Below are 19191 nucleotides of genomic sequence, written 5' to 3'. Positions count from 1 at the left end.
ACATGTTATACTTACCTCCACTGTGCAGCTCGTTTTGCACAGAGTGTCCCCGAATCCGGTCTTCTGGGGTCCCTCGGCGGCTGTCTTGGCTCCTCCTCGCAAAAGCTTTCCACCTTCATGCGAGCTCGCATGGTGGAAAGCTTTTGCAAGCGCGCTCCCGTGATACAGCGGTGGGCATAGCCGCCGACTGTATCACTCGGCCCCCCCCCACCGTGCCATCCGCTGTGATTGACAGCAGCGCCAGCCAATGGCTGCGCTGCCATCAATCCGTACAGCCTAGTCAATCAACGACCAGGCTGGGAACCAAAGAGGATCACATGGACGCGCGCGGGACTGTGGAGGGGTCAGGTAAGCAGGTAAGTAAAACTGGGGTTCGGGGGGGGGGGGTGGTACCGTCGGATGTTTTTTCACCTTAATGTGAAAAACATTTACCTTTACAACCCCTTCAATCTAGGCTGTAAGGGTTTACAACCACTTTAAGCCTCGTACACACGATCGGATTTTCCAATGGGAATTGTGTGATGACAGGCTGTTGGCGGAAAATCCGAACATTTGTACGCTCCATCGGACAATTGTTGGATGGCACGATTTAAAATTTTCCGTGGACAATTGTCTGTTGTTGGATTTTCCGAGCGTGTGTACAAAAGTCCAAAAACGCATGCTCGGAATCAATGCTCACCAAACACGACATTAGCAGAAGTTGCCCAAAGAGCTGAAAATCCACGTTGTTTTCAGGTTTGTTGACTCACAGTTCTTTGCCGTTTGTATGCAATACAAATTCCTGGCCAACGCCCTTTCGGACAAAAGTCCTACGCTTTGTCTGCGGAGAATCCGATCGTGTGTACGAGGCTTTATTGAGCAGAGGCTATGAATACTTACATACATGGGATTTTTTTCCTTTTTTATTTTTAATAAATTTGCAAAGATTTCAAACCAACTTCTTTCATGTTGGCATTATGGGGTATTGTTTGTAGAATATTGAGGAACATAATGAATTGAATTCATTTTGGAATAAGGCTGTAACATAACAAAATGTGGAAAAGGTGAAGCACCGTGAATACTTTCCAGATGCACTATGCTGGTTGCAGTAGTCCCTCTGCTTCCAATTACTGGATGAGCAGTAAGTCTTCTCCTCAGGGTTAGTTCCAGTCATGTGATGATTTGAGATAAATAACACTATGAAGTGATATAAATGTGGGCATTGCTGCTCTTTTATCAAGTCGTAGAAGTTTCCTTGTGTGATCAGAGCCTCTCGCAATACAAAGAGTGGGCAGACATTCCTCATCGCGTGGGCGTGGCCGCAGTAAAGATGGCGGGCAGAGCAGTCGGCACAGAAACCTACACAGACCTTTCTTCATCTCATTTCAAAACTTCTCTAAGATTCTGGAAGGGAACGTCAAGAAGCGGCAAAACCTCCGAGGACACGGCAAACAACTGTGATATGACTCTCGCTGGCAGCCCCGCCGCCTCACAAGCACGGCATGCGTCACATCTGACTGGCACAGCACAAAAGGAGCAGCCATAATAACAAACTGGTAAACGCCACCTCCAAGATGGCCGCTCCTCTTACCCCCACCGAGCATGCGCAAGGCCACAAAAGCCAAACACAAACAAAACATGGCTCCTCCCAGCCAAGCCGAGGAAATGTTGCGCACACATAGTGACGCGTCTCCACTCCCCCATTGTCTACACTGGTGCTCTGCGCGCCCCCCCTCCCTCGCACTGCGCATGCTCGCCATATGTCACGTACCTGGACCCACCCCCTTTCTGTGTTTAGCGCTCTTAGTCTAGTGCTCATGCGTAAACTCTACGTCACGAGGCTACAATGTCTGCCCAGGATCCTTAGCGATTGTCCTGTGCGGGTTCACTCCGGAGCTTAGTGCGCCTGCGCAAAGAGTTTTACGTCAGCACCTTTGCCTTGTTTCCAGGGTTCTGTCGCGGATTCAGGAGCAACTGGACCGACTGCGCAGGCTCGAACCCAGTGACGTCGCCCGTCTAGCACTTGTCCCCGCCCCTCCTGTGTAGCGGCTGTGTGCCTTCTCCTGCTCCTTTGAATTACGCATGCGCACAGGGTTGTCTCCCGCGCAGTCACTTTGCGCCAAGTGCGCGGCCGCTGCTGGGGGAGGGGAGACGCACGTAAGCAGCCACGGAAGGAGTGAAGCCCGGGACGTTCCGGTGGCCTGTCACCGCCTCCTGGAGCCCCTGACCCCCTTTCCCCTGGAATAAGTAGGCCCGACATGGCCGGAGCTCCTGTGTTTCCTGCAGAGCGGAGGAAGACCCGGCGGCTCGTCGGCTAGGCCTTCCCTAGGCCTCGCCACATCCCCGGAGTGGAGATCTTCTCCCCCCCTCACCTCTCTACACCGCTTCCAACCGACGTGTTCCTGTCAGCTGTGGAGAGCCTGAGGCCGCAGGCCTGCCTGTTTCCCGTTACTTGCCCGCCTGATATCTGCAGGGAGCCCGCTGTCTTCTCTTCACCCCGACATTCCTGGCCTCCCATATACACCAAGCCGCCATGGAGACCAAGACCATCGTCTACGACCTGGACACGTCTGGGGGCCTCATGGAGGTGAGCGGCTGGATCTGTCAGATGTCACTCACTGTGCACGAGCGTCACAGCCGGGCCTGCGGGGCGAGGGAGGGCCTGATCACCATCAATACAGACTAACCCCCAGCACCGTGCACACTCTGTATACAGACTACCCCCGGCACCGTGCACGCTCTGTATACAGACTACCCCCGGCACCGTGCACACTCTGTATACAGACTACCCCCGGCACCGTGCACACTCTGTATACAGACTACCCCCGGCACCGTGCACACTCTGTATACAGACTACCCCCACACTCTGTATACAGACTACCTCCGGCACCGTGCACGCTCTGTATACAGACTAGCCCCGGCACCGTGCACGCTCTGTATACAGACTAGCCCCGGCACCGTGCACGCTCTGTATACAGACTAGCCCCGGCACCGTGCACGCTCTGTATACAGACTAGCCCCGGCACCGTGCACGCTCTGTATACAGACTAGCCCCGGCACCGTGCACGCTCTGTATACAGACTAGCCCCGGCACCGTGCACGCTCTGTATACAGACTAGCCCCGGCACCGTGCACGCTCTGTATACAGACTAGCCCCGGCACCGTGCACGCTCTGTATACAGACTGGCACCGTGCACACTCCGCATACAGCACCGTGCACTGCTTCCCTCCTACACCGTGCACACTCCGTATACAGACTACCCCCTACACTGCACACTCCACATGCAGACTACACCCCCCTCCCCCCCCAGCACCGTGCACACTCTGCTTCCCTCCTACACCATGCACACTCCACGTACAGACTACACCGTGCACACTCCACGTACTGCTTCCCTCCTACACAGTGCATACCACTACAGACTACCCCCCAGCACACTCCAAATACTGCTTCCCTCCTACACCATGCACACTCCATGTACAGACTACACCGTGCACACTCCACGTACTGCTTCCCTCCTACACCGTGCATACCACTACAGACTACCCCCCAGCACACTCCAAATACTGCTTCCCTCCTACACCATGCACACTCCATGTACAGACTACACCGTGCACACTCCACGTACTGCTTCCCTCCTACACCGTGCACACCACTACAGACTACCCCCCAGCACACTCCATATACTGCTTCCCTCCTACACCGTGCACACTTCACGTACTGCTTCCCTCCTACACCACCACAGACTACCCCCCCAGCACCGTGCACATTCCAAATACTGCTTCCCTCCTACACCGTGCACACTCCACGTACAGACTACCTCCATCGCTGTGCACACATAGCCTTACCCCCACGTGTTCAGGCCATCTGGAGGGGGAAGTGTAATGGACTATCACACCATGTACAGCCTACGGGAGGGGGGCGGTGTATACTAGAATACTCCACTGTAGCAAATGATCACCCCCCCCCCCCTTACACAGCCTTCAGAAAGGGGTGCACACTGCATCCTCACCCTATTAAGTCTTCAGCAGGAGGGTGTATACCACCACATGTACAGCCTTCAGGGGGGGGGGGGGGGTGTGGATACTGGACTATTATACTATGTAAAGCCTTTGGGAAGGGAATGTGTATCAAACTATTCCCCTTTACAAAGCCTTCAGGAAAGGTGATGTATGCCACAGCATGACCCAATTTACATATTTTAGGAAGGAGGGTATATACCATATCGCCTCATTTACAGCCTTCAGGAGGCGGTATATACCACATCACCCCATGTACAACCTTCAGGAGGGGGTGGGGTATATACTCTATGTACAGGCTTCAGGGAGGAGGGAGAGAATACAGCCTTCAGGAGGGAGGTACATATAACATCGCTCCATGTACAGCCCTCACTTCAGGAAGGGTATATACTGGACCCCACTTTGACAGATCTATATCACACGGTTTACAGGCAAATTTGCAAGTCTCAGATATGTCTGTCCATAATCCCTTGCTTAGGTATAAGGATTAATATTGCATACCTAGGATTTTTTTTACACCCTCCTGCTCTACACAAAGTTTGTAGTAATAATCGTATAAAATCAATATTGAAATGCTGTGTAAAAGGCGCCCTTACATTGGTGGTGGGAAGGAGAATAATCACTGTTACTCATTGCACAAGGAACCCCAAGCAATGTCAGGAGGAGCCCAAGCTCAGAAAAGCTGTGAGACACAGGAGTTGAATATCTGATCTGGCCTATGCAGCTGGAGTAAGCGACGACCTTCCGATGTGGCGCACAGAACACATCCCTGGAAAAATACTCAAAAGGAAATTCATTGTTGGATTTTACTTTTATTCTGTCCGATGCTGTTTTGCCCACGGCGAGTTTGCGCTAGAAATTCCTTTTTCCTTCTCCCAACTCATTCATGGCCGTAAACTCCCAGAAACCACACTTGGGGAATGCTAACCTGTTGACATGTTCCAGTCCAAATTGCTGTCTGCTTTTTTGTTTGCCAGCTGTATTATTCTTATTTATTAATAATGATAATATTCAGGATTTAAGTTCAAATTAATGGCTGACTTTTTATTGCCAGCTGTATTTGTTGACAGGATTTAAATAAACATCAACAGTTTGCATTATAAAGGGATTGAAGGGGAGAGGTTTAGGAAGACACTGCTCTTGAACAAGTATAATCTAAAAGGGAGGGACAGGTGACACCAAAGGTAATAAGCTGTGGGATGAGCTGATGGAGAAAGTACAGTTGCTTAGGTGGAGGCTGAGATAGGCTTCCCTGAAGATATGAGTTTTCAAGGATTGCCTAGAGGCGGATAGATTGGAGCATGGGAGGGGGTGATGAGGAAACTAGAGAAGGGAAGGAGAGGGCAGTGATTGAGATGAGGCATCTACAACCTGAAATGCCGCCTTGTTAAAGTACATGTAAGCCCTAGTTTGCTAAAGCATTGTGCATTATAAACCTTAAAGGAGAAAAAAAAAAAATAAAATCACTTTGTTTTTATTGCATATAAACATTGCTGATCTCCTGCAACCATTTCCTGTATACATGCATGTTCTCCAGCAACTGCTGCACATTTCTCGGGACGGTTTTCCTGACGGTGACAACAATAGAACTTGTCTGCACGATGAATATTGGCACAGCTGCTTGTAATCTCCACCGGGAGCTTATGTAGCAGGGTAACAACATATGAGAGCAGAACTTTCACTACCTAACAGGATATTTCCGCACAAAGATCCTTATGGCAGGATCACCTTGTATTTTAATGAAGGCTTCAAATTAAAAAAAAATCTGGCTTCTGAGTTTTAAGTAGTTGGGTTTATATACTTTAATCTTAGGCCTTATTGTTTCATTAGGAGCAGAGAGCTGAAGGTTCAATTTACATTTTAGTGTTTAACCCCTTCCCTCTTATCTAGGTTACTAGAGGGAGCCACCCTGCTTCACTGACTCATATATGTACAGTCCTTGTCTCCTTTAAGCGTGTTCACTCTACAGAGTTGTAGATGAGAAGTATATTTGCCCAAGATCTCAAAGAGCTGACACAATAGTGCTTTTGCTTTTATATGTATGTATATCCACTTTTACTGTGTCTCCAGGGCATCAAGAGCCAGCTTGCTTTTGTATGGTTCTTGGTTTTTGCTTTTCTTGACTCTAAGCCACCATTGTGCACACTTCTATTTGTGTGTGTACTGATCCAGTAGCGACAGGCCCCTCTGCTCAGCCCTGACACATGCTTGCACACTGCTACAAATCCTTTACATGTTAACAGTGTTTGCGCTGATGCTAGATGGAATTAGAATGTTGATGCAAATCCTAGTGCCAAGATTGCTAATGCGTGCAAGACATTTTTGAGACATTTTTGTTAAGTGATACTTGTTTTGCTGTCTTAACGGTGTGAAATGTTTCCAGATTACACTGGTTCCTGCATTGTGCATACCTTTATCTACCTGTTGTAGTAGGGTGGTAGTTATTGATAACTAGGTACATTTTTACTGGCCAGAATTTGTAAAATGGTAGTTGCTGGCAATCCTCAAATATTTAATTTCTAAACTTATGCAGTCATATGCTCCCTGGTTTCTTTTGAAAACCATGTGTGTTCATAGTGTACTAAGCAGGTCTTCTTAATTCATTTTTTCCTCCCTGTTGTAAGAATATTGCTGACATTCTTGGCCTTTAACTTTTTCTGTTTTTTTTTTCCTGTAGCAAATTCAAGCTCTTTTGGCACCCCCAAAAAGTGAAGATGGAGAAAAGAAAAGCAGGAAGCCAGAAAAAGAACCCAGGAGAAGCGGAAGAGCCACAAACCACGACAGCTGTGATAGTTGCAAGGAAGGAGGTGACCTCCTTTGCTGTGACCACTGCCCTGCAGCCTTCCACCTCCAGTGCTGGTAAGAGATGGGCATAGGATGGCTTATTCCCTTGATTTGTTTTTGTTTTCTATCTGTTTGGCCTATGCTGCTGTGTGATTGGATTGCTTGCATTTATTTTTGTTTACGGTATATATTTGGCTGTTGATCCTTTTTAGTGACTATACTTTGGATGTATTCGCTCAAGTTACTGATTGCTTGGGTGGTTGAACATTCCTGTCTGATCGGTGCCAGTGTTGTCTGAAATGATCTGCTGTTGAAAGATGGCCTGAGAATGCAGAGCCATTGTGCCTTTTTAGACGCAGTTCCACTTCTGGTATTTGCAGCTTGGCTTGTTTTTGTGAAATTGGTGGCTTCTTAGTTTTGTCTGTACAGACGTTAAATATGCATGCTGCTGTTGAAAATAAAGGGTGTAAATCGAATTTTCCCTTCGATTTAACTTGGGCAGCTTGAAATTGCCGTGAAAGAATAATCTTCTTTGTAATGTATTCTTTAAAATATGGAATTTCTTTCGTCAGTCTGAGGGCTTTTCTTTTTCTCCCATTTGACTTTCTTTGTTTTTTATACCAGGGTTTCTCAACTCCAGTCCTCAAGGCGCCCCAACAGGTCAAGTTTTCAGGATTTCTCTCAGATGTAACGGCTGTAGTAATTACTTAGGCAGTGATACTGATCAAATCACCTGTGCAAAATAATGGAGAGCCTGAAAACATGACCTGTTGGGGCGCCTTGAGGACTGGCGTTGAGAAACACTGTTCTATACCATATAATGTTTGCAGTCAGCAGATTTGACATCCACTGCCACTAGGTGTCCCCTATGCTTTTGTGTCTCGCTCAAAAAGCTTTTCTCCTATATAAACTTTGAGGTCTGTGTTAATCGCAAAAAATGCAGACCTTGTTTTAGTCTTTAAAGGGGTTGTAAAGGTACACCCCCCCCCCCCCCCCAAATAGCTTCCTTTACCTTAGTGCAGTCCTCCATAACTTACCTCATCCTTCCATTTTGCTTTTAAATGTCCTTATTTCCTCCTGAGAAATCCTCACTTCCTTTTTTTTTGTAACTCCACACAGTAATGCCAGCCTTTCTTCCTGGTGTGGAGAAAGCCGCTTGGGGGGCGATCAAGAGTGTCAGGATGCCCACTAACACACAGCTCCTTTCTCTATCTGCAAAGTAGAGAGTGTCCTGACTTGCCTGCTCACCCCCCAAGGGGCTTTCTCCACACCAGGGAGAAAGCCTTGCATTACTGTGTGTACAGACAGAACAGGAAGTGAGGATTTCTCAGAATAAATAAGGACATTTAAAAGCAAAATGGAAGGATGAGGTAAGTGAAGGAGGACTGCACTAAGGTAAAGGAAGCTATTTAGGGATTTTTTTTTTTTTTTACCCTTTACAACCCCTTTAAATCCAGTCACTAGCATAAAGGAGCTTATACTCCTTTTTATTAGCATTCTAAATCATTTTGTTAGACTTGAGCTTCTCCCTCTCTATTCCTGTGATACTCCAATATGAATGTCACTGTTGGGGTTTAGAGTAGAATTGTAGCATTTCACATGTGTGCTTATTTATCGGCAACAACATTGTCTGCTCAGAAACTGCTGTACTATTCAGTAGTGGGCAAACTACAGATCTAGTTACCCTGGAAGAAAATATAATTAGACTTGAATAATTCTCATTGTAAAAAGAGTTCAGGAGCACTGGGAAGGTTGCCAACATTGTTATTCAAGGACAACCTATATATTTGGATGAATATTCTTGCATTTAGGAAATCTTCAGGCCCATTCTGTAAAATAAAGAATTGTAAGAGCCCACTGACCATCTTTTACTAAAATGTGCATTTGTAAGCATGTGTTTATATGCATACTGCATTTAATATAAAAGTTGTATTTTTATATTTTTTTTGCACTTTTCCAAAGGTAGAGTAGCTCTAGCTTTTTGTGTACAGCTGCTTGCCACATAATGTAGTGTGGTTCATTTCCTGAAGCAGTATAGACTATTCAGCTAAATTAAATGTTTACTACCATTTTACATGTGTAAGCACAGGTTTACTAACCTCAGGAAAGTGGATTTGTTTGTTTTACCTACAGCATATAACAAAAATGTACCTGTAGATACTGTAAATATCTCCTAAATGTACTGTAGGAGATTTGCTTGTGTAGCTGCCGTTGTTCTGACAAAATGGGCAACTCGGCGGAATATAGAACACGTCACTTCTGGTTTATTTAAAACATGATTAATTGCATATTTCTAAGAATTAATTTCACATGAGGAATACGTGTTTTGACACGAGCGGCAACCGAATGCAGTCCGGTGCACGGTATTATGAGCAGAGATTGTTACTCCGCTACAAAACTAACCAACAAAATGTCCGCCTCTGGCACCGACAACTTTATCCCTGCTATGCTGTGAAAATTCCCAAATGTTCCTTTACCTGACTGCATTTGGTTGCTGCTGTTGTTGTGTCCAAACACAAATTCTTCAATATCTGCTATTGCTGTGGGTTTTAGGAAACCGGAAGTGATGTGGTTCTATATTCTGCCGAGTTGCGTATTTTGTCAGGACACCGGTGTCATGCGTTCTGAAGAAATGGCATACCTGTGCCATTCCTTTAGAGCCCTCTGCTATAAACAGTGGGTGCGTGGGAGTGACGTCATCACGCTCGGCCATTCAAGCAGCTGCAGCCTACGAACCCGGAAGGAGGACCAGGTGAAGGCTTGGATTTTAAGGTAATTGGCACATTATAACATTGCCATGTAGGGGAAGAGTTTTTTTGATTTAAAGCAGAGTTTCACTCCATTTTTGTGTTAGAAGTCAGGAGCCGACTTTTAATAAACACACTCGCCTGTCCCACAGTCCAGAGATGCGGAAGCTCGACGGGTGTGAATCGCGCGTCGCCTTTCCATTGTTCGGACAATCTTCTGGGACCTGTGACGTGTCTGAGAAGATTTCATGAAGGGAGAGGGCGTCTCGAGCGAGAGTAGGTCCCTGTACATGTTTAAAGTGAACTTATTTACCAAGCTACTGGAACTTTCACTTTCCTAATTGAACACCCTCTATTTCTCTATTAGCCCTATGTATACATTTGTACTTGTTTTACCACCTAATCATTGTTCAGTTTTTAAGTGTACCTGTCCTTAAAGGGGTTGTAAAGGTTCGTCTTTTAGTTTATCGATGGGTTCCTTTTAATCTTGTGCATTGTTGGTACACCTACCTTTTTCTTTGATTTCCCTTCTAAATGTTTTTTTTCTTTGTTTGAATTTCTCTCTTCCTGTTTGTCCTCAGTAAGCTTTCCACCATCATCTGAGCCGTGGTTAGTCAGCCAGAACAGCTTACTGAGGAGGAACAGGAAGTGAGAAATTCAAAGAAAACAAAGAAAAAAAAACATTTTGAAGGAAAAGGTAAGTGAACCAACAATGCACTAGCTTAAAGGAACCAATTTAGAAAATAAAAACTGAACTTTTTCAACCCCTTTAAGCCTAGTATTTTTTTTTTTTTTTTAACCCAGCAGGGCTGAATGGGAGGGAAAAGACGGCTCAGAAGGAGCCGCTGTACTACTAACTATCCGATGTTGGTACAGCAATCTCCCCTGCTGTTTTGTTGTGTTCTGTCTGGGAAGCTGATCAGGAGCCAATTGGGAGACCTTTTTTGGTCATGCCCCATCGACAGAAGCCAGCCGCAAGCCTGGCTTCTGTGTGACCAGCTTCAGTGCACCGTTGGCCGGTTTCTGTTGAACCGGCAGATTCTGTGTACTAGGCTTTATTCTGTAGTCTCTAAACTGGTGATGTAGTAAAAGATGCCAGCATATGCCTACAGGCACTATTGTGCCTTTGTAATGGGCTCCCCTTCCCAAACCACATTGCCATTGCTCTTTCATTTCTCGTCTCCACAGCCGACAATAAAATCTCAAATGCAGCCCGGTGATGGAATCTAAAGGAAGTTGGCACTTCAGTGCCTCTTTTATGTGATTGTGCTGGAGCCTAGGGATAGGTGGCTAGTCCCAAGCATGGTCACAGGGGAGGGGGGGGAATGATGTGCTTTCCCATACTGGGTCTTGTCACTGGTTGCAGCAAGAGCATTAAGGAAGCTCTGGCAAGGTGAGTTGTAATTCAATCAGAGGGGTATTTTTGCAATGACATTGTCACATGGACAAAAACGTAATATATTGCAGCTTCTGAAGCTCGCACATGTGCTGTGGCTAGTGTATTTCCAGACCAGATAAACCCCAATAACTGATGCAGTGTGTGATTCAGCTCCCTACTGGACCTCGCACAGACACCTGTCTGCACGGTATAACGCTGCATTTTTGTTTGCCAGCTAGTGTCAACGAGCCCTTCAGAATGGTGTTGCCTCTCTTTTAACCAAAATTATCTGTTCTGCTTCCAGCTTGGGTCAGATGGTTTCTGAAAGTTATAAATTCTGCAGTTGGTAGCCAGTGCACACTAGTGTGTGTGTGTGTGTGTGTGTGTGTGTGTGTGTTTTTTTTTTTTCCCCTCTCCTGCATCTTATGTCATGCTGCTGTTCTGTTTCACTCATTCAAATAAATGCAACATAGGTTTTTTGAAAAGTTGCAGAATAGTGCATTTTTGCCCCCATAGACTTTAAAGCGCTAGTAAGCTTTTATTATACACTTGTACCTAAGCTTATGAGTCTTGCCTGTAGGCAATGTGAATATCTTCTAAACGTGTGTTTAGAAGATATTCACATCAACTGCAGCCTATGACATCAATGGCACATACATAGTAGCTCTATATTCAGGCACACTGGGTGTGGCGTGAATGCACAGTGCCGCAATCCTGACTCCTGAAGCCATCGCAGCCTAGCCATTCAAACTGCCGTAGAGTGAGCCCAGGAGGAGGACCGGGTGAAAATGGAAGCGCTGGGAGTAGTGACAGCACAGCGTTGGAGTGCTGCGTTTGACAGGCTAGTCTGCCATAATTTGCTAGTATGCAGTGCATACCTGGAGGGGCCCCTTTAAAAACAAATTCAGAGAGTTTACTACCACTTTAATGGGGACACATGGAGAAACACATAGTCCAACAAAAAATGCATGAAGCATGGAAAAATGTGCTACAAAAATGCACTCTAAAACACTTGATTATGTAGCCGCTCTAGTGTAAATCTAGGCTAAACAATGAGATAAAAGGGGGGGGGGGGAAGCCCCTTGTACATGGATGATTCCAAACTATACATACAAGTGTGTTTTTATTATGAACACATATTAATGAGGTTTATACTACTTTGAATTCTGTACATGTGTATCCAAAAACCCAAAGCTAAAATTACTAGTTCCCTGGTTTTGTTACTACCCAAGTCACTGCTTCGTAAATGGACATTGAGTTTGACACAGAAGCGCGACTGCAAGGTAACCCCCTCGGGAGAGCTTCCTAGAGGGGGTTATCTAATGCAGGGAGGAGCTGCGAGAGTCGCTGTGGGACCCCAGAAGAGGATGATCGGGGGCCACTGCACAGTTGGGGGTAAGTATGACATGTATTTTTATTTTTTTTTTTTAAATATAAATAACACTTGAACCTTTAATATCCCTTTTAAGCTTCTTTGAAGTATGTTTTCAGTATTGGCTGCCTTATTTCAGATGAACCTAGATTTTGTAAATGCAGTGCTGCAGGTTTTGGGAGTGAAGGGAGGTGATGCAGACCGGAAACCATTTGTACAGTTTACATAACATGCCATTGGTATTGTGGAAAGTACAATTTGCAGGCTGTAATTTAGGAAACTGCTGCGTCTTCTGTTTTCCTGTTCTGCAGACAGATGCAATTGGTATTGTTCATGTTATGCATTGCATAAAACATTATTTTTTTTTCCTTTTTTTTTTTTCAGGGGTTTTTGATATGTTTGAGATGATCAGAGAATATTATGTTAAAGGTTAAGTTCACTTTTTTAAAAAAAATGCACTTTTTTTTAATATATTTTTTTACTTGCAAAAAGTGCAATTTTTATGTTTTTGGAGCGTGTAAAACATTGCACCAGCAATCGGCAGATCACTGGTGCCATGCAGGTTTCCTGCGCATTTGTCAGAATATCTGTGTACCCGTACGGGCAAGCAGATGAAATCACAGGAATAATCAATGGACTACCACAGGCACTTATTGAACTACAAGCTGAGGGCTGCAAAGAATGTCTGGGCTTTCTCAATGATGAGTTTTCATGTCTCTTCTCTGACAATCACTGGAGATATCCTACCTCTGAGAAGAGCTTCGCCCCCGGTATATACGGGAAAAATCTGAGGCTTGTAGTTCACACAAAGCTGTGTGAATGGGTAAAGCAGCCATGTGGGCGGAGCGCCGCAATAATTTCAAATTGACAGCTAATACGGGAAACTTCTCCCCATACTGTTTAACAGGGAGTGTGTGGATTGGACAGTGGCTGTAGCATTGGGAACATGTTGCACCCTAAAAATGGATGGCACATGTAACGTTCCCAAAGGTGAATTTATCCTTTTTAATGGTTGTTCTTGCTTCCTGCTCTCAAAATCATGTCTGGAATGGGTTGTGGGAAGAATTTGGACGGTGCACCATGATGAAATTGGCATGGCGACCCAAGGCCTGGGGTTTGTTCAGTCTGCTTTAAAGTGTGTCTGTAGGCATAGCTATGGTTTTGTTTTGGATAGCGTGGGGAAGGATTAGAGCCCCTGTCCGGTTTTACTGTTCTGTGGACAAAGTGGCAACAGGGAAGCAGGCATTGGAAGTGGTCAAGGGTTCTAGCCTAGGATTCCACATTTTCTGGGTCTATGGCTAGCTTTCCCACACCTAAGAAAAGGTTTTACTTCTGTCTGTTTTGCTGTGGTATATTTTTCTCCATTTCTTGCCTGGTGAAAAAGTTGTTCCCGGGACAGTGAGTGAGGGAAGCTCCTGACGGCAGTAAAAGTTTACAAGGAATCCTATTCCTTTCCCTTTATAACAAGCTTTTGGTTATGAATGCACTTAAAGCGGGGGTTCACCCTATAAACAAAAAAAAAACAAAAAAAAAAAAAAAAATTTCTTCTAGCATAAAATTAGGCATAGTAGCGCGAGCTACAGTATGCCTGTCTTGATTTTTTTTTTAGCGCGGTACTCAAAGTGCAATCGTACATTGAAGATACCGACTCCCCGCGGGGAATGGGTGTTCCTATCCAGACGGAGGATGATTGACGGCCGGCTCTGGCACGTCACGCTTCTCCGGAAATAGCCGAAATAGGCTTGGCTCTTCATGGCGCCTGCGCCTAGTCTGTGCGCAGGCGTCGTGAAGAGCCGAGACCTACTCCGGCTGTCTTCGGGGAGCGTGACGTGCCAGAGCCAGCCGTCAATCATCCTCCCTCTCCATAGGCACGCCCATTCCCCGCGGGAGTCAGAATCTTCAATGATCCATAGCAGAGCCGGCCGTCAATCATCCTCCGTCTGGATAGGAACGCCCATTCCCCGTGGGGAGTCGGAATCTTCAATGTACGATTGCACTGTGAGTACCGCGCTAAAAAAATCAAGACAGGCATACTGTAGCTCGCGCTACTATGCCTTAATTTATGCTAAAATGTTGCTATGGAGGGTGAACCACCGCTTTAAATTTATACCATTATTGGGCCAGCCATGGTCAGCTTGGATAATCTGTTTTAACCACTTAACGACCGCCCACTGTATATATACGTCCTGTTTTTAAATATGGATATCTCGGTAACGGCAGCAGCTGCTGCCACAACTGAGGTATCCATATTTACAGTGGGCGGCCGTGTAAACGATAACGGCGGTCTCCGGCGGATTCGCCACGAGATCGCCGTTATCTGTGGCGGGAGAGGGGCCTCCCGCCGCTCTTCCGCGCCCTCCGCCGCTTACCGGAGCCGTCGGTAGCGGCGGAGGAGATCGGATGCTGCTGCCTGGTGTGTGAGGACTTGAGTGAGGGCAAGATGGCCCCCACCCGTCCTCATAGCTCTGCTGGGCGGAAGCGATGTCAAAACGTCAGTCCCGCCCAGCGTCTTAAAGAGACAATTTTTTTGTTATTTTTTTAAATGACAAATTTTCCTTTTTTTTTTTATTTTTTTTTTTTTGCATTTAAGTCTAAATATGAGATCTTTTTGACCCCAGATCTCATATTTAAGAGAACCTGTCATGCTTTTTTCTATTACAAGGGATGTTTACATTCCTTGTAATAGGAATAAAAGTGATAATTTTTTTTTTTATTATTTCAGTGTAAAAAATAATAAAATCAATAAAAATAAATAAGAAAACAAAAAAATTTTTTTTTTAAAGCGCCCTGTCCCGACAAGCTCGCGCGCAGAAGCGACCGCATACGCGAGTAGCGCCCGCATATGAAAACGGTATTCAAACCACACAAGTGAGGTATCGCCACGATCGTTAGAGCGAGAGCAACAATTATAGCCCTAGAGCTACTCTGTAGCTCAAAAAATGCAACCTATAGAATTTTTTAAACGTCGCCTATCGAGATTTTTAAGGGTAAAAGTTTGACGCCATGCCACGAGCTGGCGCAATTTTAAAGCGTGACATGTTGGGTATCATTTTACTCGGCGTAACATTATCTTTCACAATATATAAAAAAAATTGGGCCAAATTTATTGTTTTATTTTTTAATTAAGAAAAGTGATTTTTTTCCAAAAAAAAGTGCGCTTGTAAGACCGCTGCGCAAATACGGTGTTACAAAATGTATTGCGATGACCGTCATTTTATTCTCTAGGGTGTTAGAAAAAAATATATATAATGTTTGGGGGTTTTAAGTAATTTTCTAGCAAAAAAAAATGTTTTAGTCTTGTAAATGCCGAATCTGAAAAACACCTTCTGTCCTTAAAGCGGGGGTTCGCCCTATTAAAAAAAATAAATAAATTACATTCGGCATCGTAGCGCGAGCTACGGTATGCCGGTCTTAAATTTTTAATCCCCGTACTCACTGTGCTATGGATCATTGAAGATTCCGGGGAATGGGCGTTCCTATGGTGAGAGAAGGTGATTGACGGCTGGCACGTCACGCTTCTCCGGAAATAGCCGAAATAGGCTTGGCTCTTCACGGCGCCTGCGCATAGCCTGTGCGCAGGCGCCGTGAAGAGCCGAGACCTACTCCGGCTGTCTTCGGGGAGCGTGACGTGCCAGAGCCAGCCGTCAATCATCCTCCCTCTCCATAGGCACGCCCATTCCCCGCGGGAGTCAGAATCTTCAATGATCCATAGCACAGTAAGTACGGGGATTAAAAATTTAAGACCGGCATACTGTAGCTCGCGCTACGATGCCGAATTTAATGCTATAATCATGTTAAGGAGGGTGAACCACCGCTTTAAGTGGTTAAAGCTATAACATAAAAATACTCTTGCAGTGGGTTCCCCCTGTACTGCAAGGGTAAAATGCTTATTTGCAGGGTGTATAGGTGTGTTCCAAACTTTCATCGCAGATGGCTTACTCCCCCTCCCCCCTCTCAGAATAGGTGAAGAACCCCCCCAACAAACTGCATCGAATGATGGGTGTAGCCAAATTACACTAACAATTGGGAAGATCTTAACCACTTGCTTACTGGGCACGTAAAACCCCCTCCTGCCCAGACCAATTTTCAGCGCTGATGCACTTTTTGAATGACAATTGCGCGGTCTTACAACTCTGCACCCAAATGAAATTGGCATCCCCCCCCCACAAATAGAGCTTTCTTTTGGTGGTATTTGATTACCTCTGCGGTTTTTATTTTTTTGTTAAAGTTCACCCAAATAATAAATTTTTAACATTTAGATTGGGCCTAATTACGGGAAGCAGAATCGGGTGTTTTGTTTAAAATCAATGCAGTACTTACCATTTTAGAGATCGATGTTCTCCGTGGCTACCGGTTATGGGTTGCGGGACTGGGCGTTCCTATTTGATTGACAGCCTTCCGACCGGCGCATACAGCGCGTCACCAGTTTCCGAAAGTAGCCGAACGTTGGTGCGCAGGCGCCGTATAGAGCCGCACCGACGTTCAGCAACTAGTGACGTGCTGTATGCGACCGTCGGAAGGCTGTCAATCAAATAGGAACGCCCATACCCGGAAGCGGCGAAGAACATCGATCTCTAAAACGGTAAGTACTGCATTGATTTTAAACAAAACACCCGATTCTGCTTCCCGTAATTAGGCCCAATCTAATGTTAATTGATTTTTTCGCTTTATATAATTTATATATATATATATATATATATATATATATATATATATATATATATATATATATATATATATATATATATATATATATATATATATATATATATATATATATATATATATATATATATATATATATATATATATATATAATTTTGTAAACCTAATTTTTCTCCTTCATTGATGTACGCCGATAGGGCGGCACTGGTGGGCACCGAGAAGTGGCAGTGATGGGCACTGGTAGGTTACTCTGGGAGGCACACAGGTCCCAGAAGACGACAGGGACCTGTGGAATTGCACCGCACGAGTCGCGCATGCGCAGTAGGCGACCAGGAAGTGAAGCTGCAAGGCAGGTGAGCATGACATGGTGGCAGAACCAGACCATGTTGGGCATCAACTTCACCCTGCACATCTGTGAGTGACAACACTCCACCTACCTGTACATGGGGGGGCCCTATTTCCAACCAGACCCCAATCCCATACAACGCCACATCCCACCTCCTTTCCTGCTGCCCCCCCTCTTGGCTCCTAACTTTTTTAGCTACCTCCTAGATTCAAAACAAATTTTGTCAAGCCCACCCTATCTAATGTTCTGGATTTGGGGAAATTCCAGTATTTTCAACAGTATACAGGCTCTTTAGTACACAAGCCATGGCAGCATTTTAGCCCAACACATTCACCCAGGTGCTGATCTGATTTGGTCATAACCCAATAACCTATAACTGAAAGGATAATCGCACTCTAGTACAGACAATCCCGAATGTTTTCACACTATTGGTATCTTGCTAAAAAAAATTAAAAAGATCAGGATCTGCTCATTTATGTTGAATTCAGGATATTTAATCTGTTTACTGCTTGTCTTGTCGTTGGCTATTCTTGCCTTTCTTTTACAATACTAGGAGAGGTGGCCAGAATTTTATTTTGAGTTTAAGAACTTTTTTTTTTTTTCTTTCCAGCGTTGGTTAGCACCCAAATACCATGCTATCTAAACATTTAACTTGCTGTATTTTTTGTTTCTGATGTCAATGAATCCTGCTGGGCGCCTCATTTTATGTTATTCGATCCAGTTGGAAATGAAGGTAAGCAAAATGTAAAGCTTTGCTTAAATGTCGACCTTTAGCAGCTATTCACCAGCTGCTGCCTGGCTGGGTATGTTTAATGTGTTCCCTTGGTTACTAGGGAAACCGTTTACCCTCATCTCTAATCTGCACCAGGCCTCGCACTGTCAGCCAAAATTACCCAGCAGTATCATGGGTGAATTGGCATTCATAAAATTAAGGTGCAACCCGAAAGCCTCTAAATGTTCATTAGTGCCTTTTCTTATAGTTCCATTTATTACATGTATATGTAGTTCTCTTTTACCACAGCTGAAATAACAGAATGTGGTGAACCTTGTCACAATATACCCAAGGGAGGTCACTTTACTTCACTAGAACCTCTTTGTATTACTTCTCCTACGTGCTGGTGGCTAATGTTTACAAGCAGCAAAGGGGATTGGTAAAATTTTTTAATCTTGGGTTCCATTCTCTCCAGGGAAGCACCTCATCAGCGCACCAAGGATAACAGCAACTCTGGACTGGATCCGATTTTGGTCTGCTGGGCAGCCATGGAGGCAGTCTGTAAAATTTTGATTGTTAAAAGAGAAGTGCATGTTTTTTTTCGTATTATACTTACCTAGGTGCATCTGTCTCTGCACTGAGAACTAACTAAGCCATGGAACACCACCAATGGCTCTGTTCTCTCAGCTTCCTGAGTGGAGAGCTGCTGCCTGTCATTCAGTAGCTTTCCTCTCTGCTCCTTCACACTCACTAGAGCACTGATCTGTGGTGGGGTGAGAGCGGCCATCTTGGTGGCTCACTCTTTAATCAAGGCACCTGGTGGATCCAGACTTCATCATCGTGATGACGCAGTGCCTGGACTGATTCCTTTAACGTCTGCAAAGAGCGTACTTCAGACCGCTCTCTGCTGAAAATGGGTTACAGAAGTGCAAAACAATTTGCACTCCTGTGACCTATAGGAGAAGCCCAGCCAAACGAGCTCAGGCTGGACTTCTCTTCCTTTTTAAAGCAAAACTTTCCATACACTAAAATATGAGCAACATAAAAGCTGGAATAGGAATGCAATTTTAAATTGCAGCTCCAAAGCATGCATGTTGCAGTGCCCCGAAATTTTACGACTGTGTTGTAGTGTTCTGTGTGGGGAAAAAAGTGCTTGTACATTGCCATCCAAATTCAAAATTGCCCCAATGT

General features: G+C 45.0%; 1 protein-coding gene across 2 annotated transcripts in view; it reads left to right on the top strand.

Annotated features, from left to right (window-relative positions):
* The first annotated feature begins 1843 nt into the window (after nucleotides 1-1843).
* Nucleotides 1844-19191, top strand: part of PHF12 (PHD finger protein 12) — a 96276-nt gene continuing 78928 nt past the window's right edge. The window contains exons 1-2 of one of the 2 annotated variants that reach the window (XM_040338536.1): nucleotides 1844-2566; nucleotides 6674-6855. In XM_040338536.1, coding sequence (XP_040194470.1) covers nucleotides 2513-2566; nucleotides 6674-6855 — 236 coding nt within the window. In that variant the 5' untranslated portion in view covers nucleotides 1844-2512. The remainder of the gene's footprint in view (nucleotides 2567-6673; nucleotides 6856-19191) is intronic. The other variant, XM_040338535.1, reaches the window with a different exon arrangement.

Source organism: Rana temporaria, chromosome 2, assembly GCF_905171775.1.
Source record: "Rana temporaria chromosome 2, aRanTem1.1, whole genome shotgun sequence".
In the NCBI taxonomy this organism is placed as follows: Eukaryota; Metazoa; Chordata; class Amphibia; order Anura; family Ranidae; genus Rana; species Rana temporaria.
Note: the sequence above shows the minus strand (reverse complement) of the source record. Positions and strands in the feature narration are given on the sequence as shown.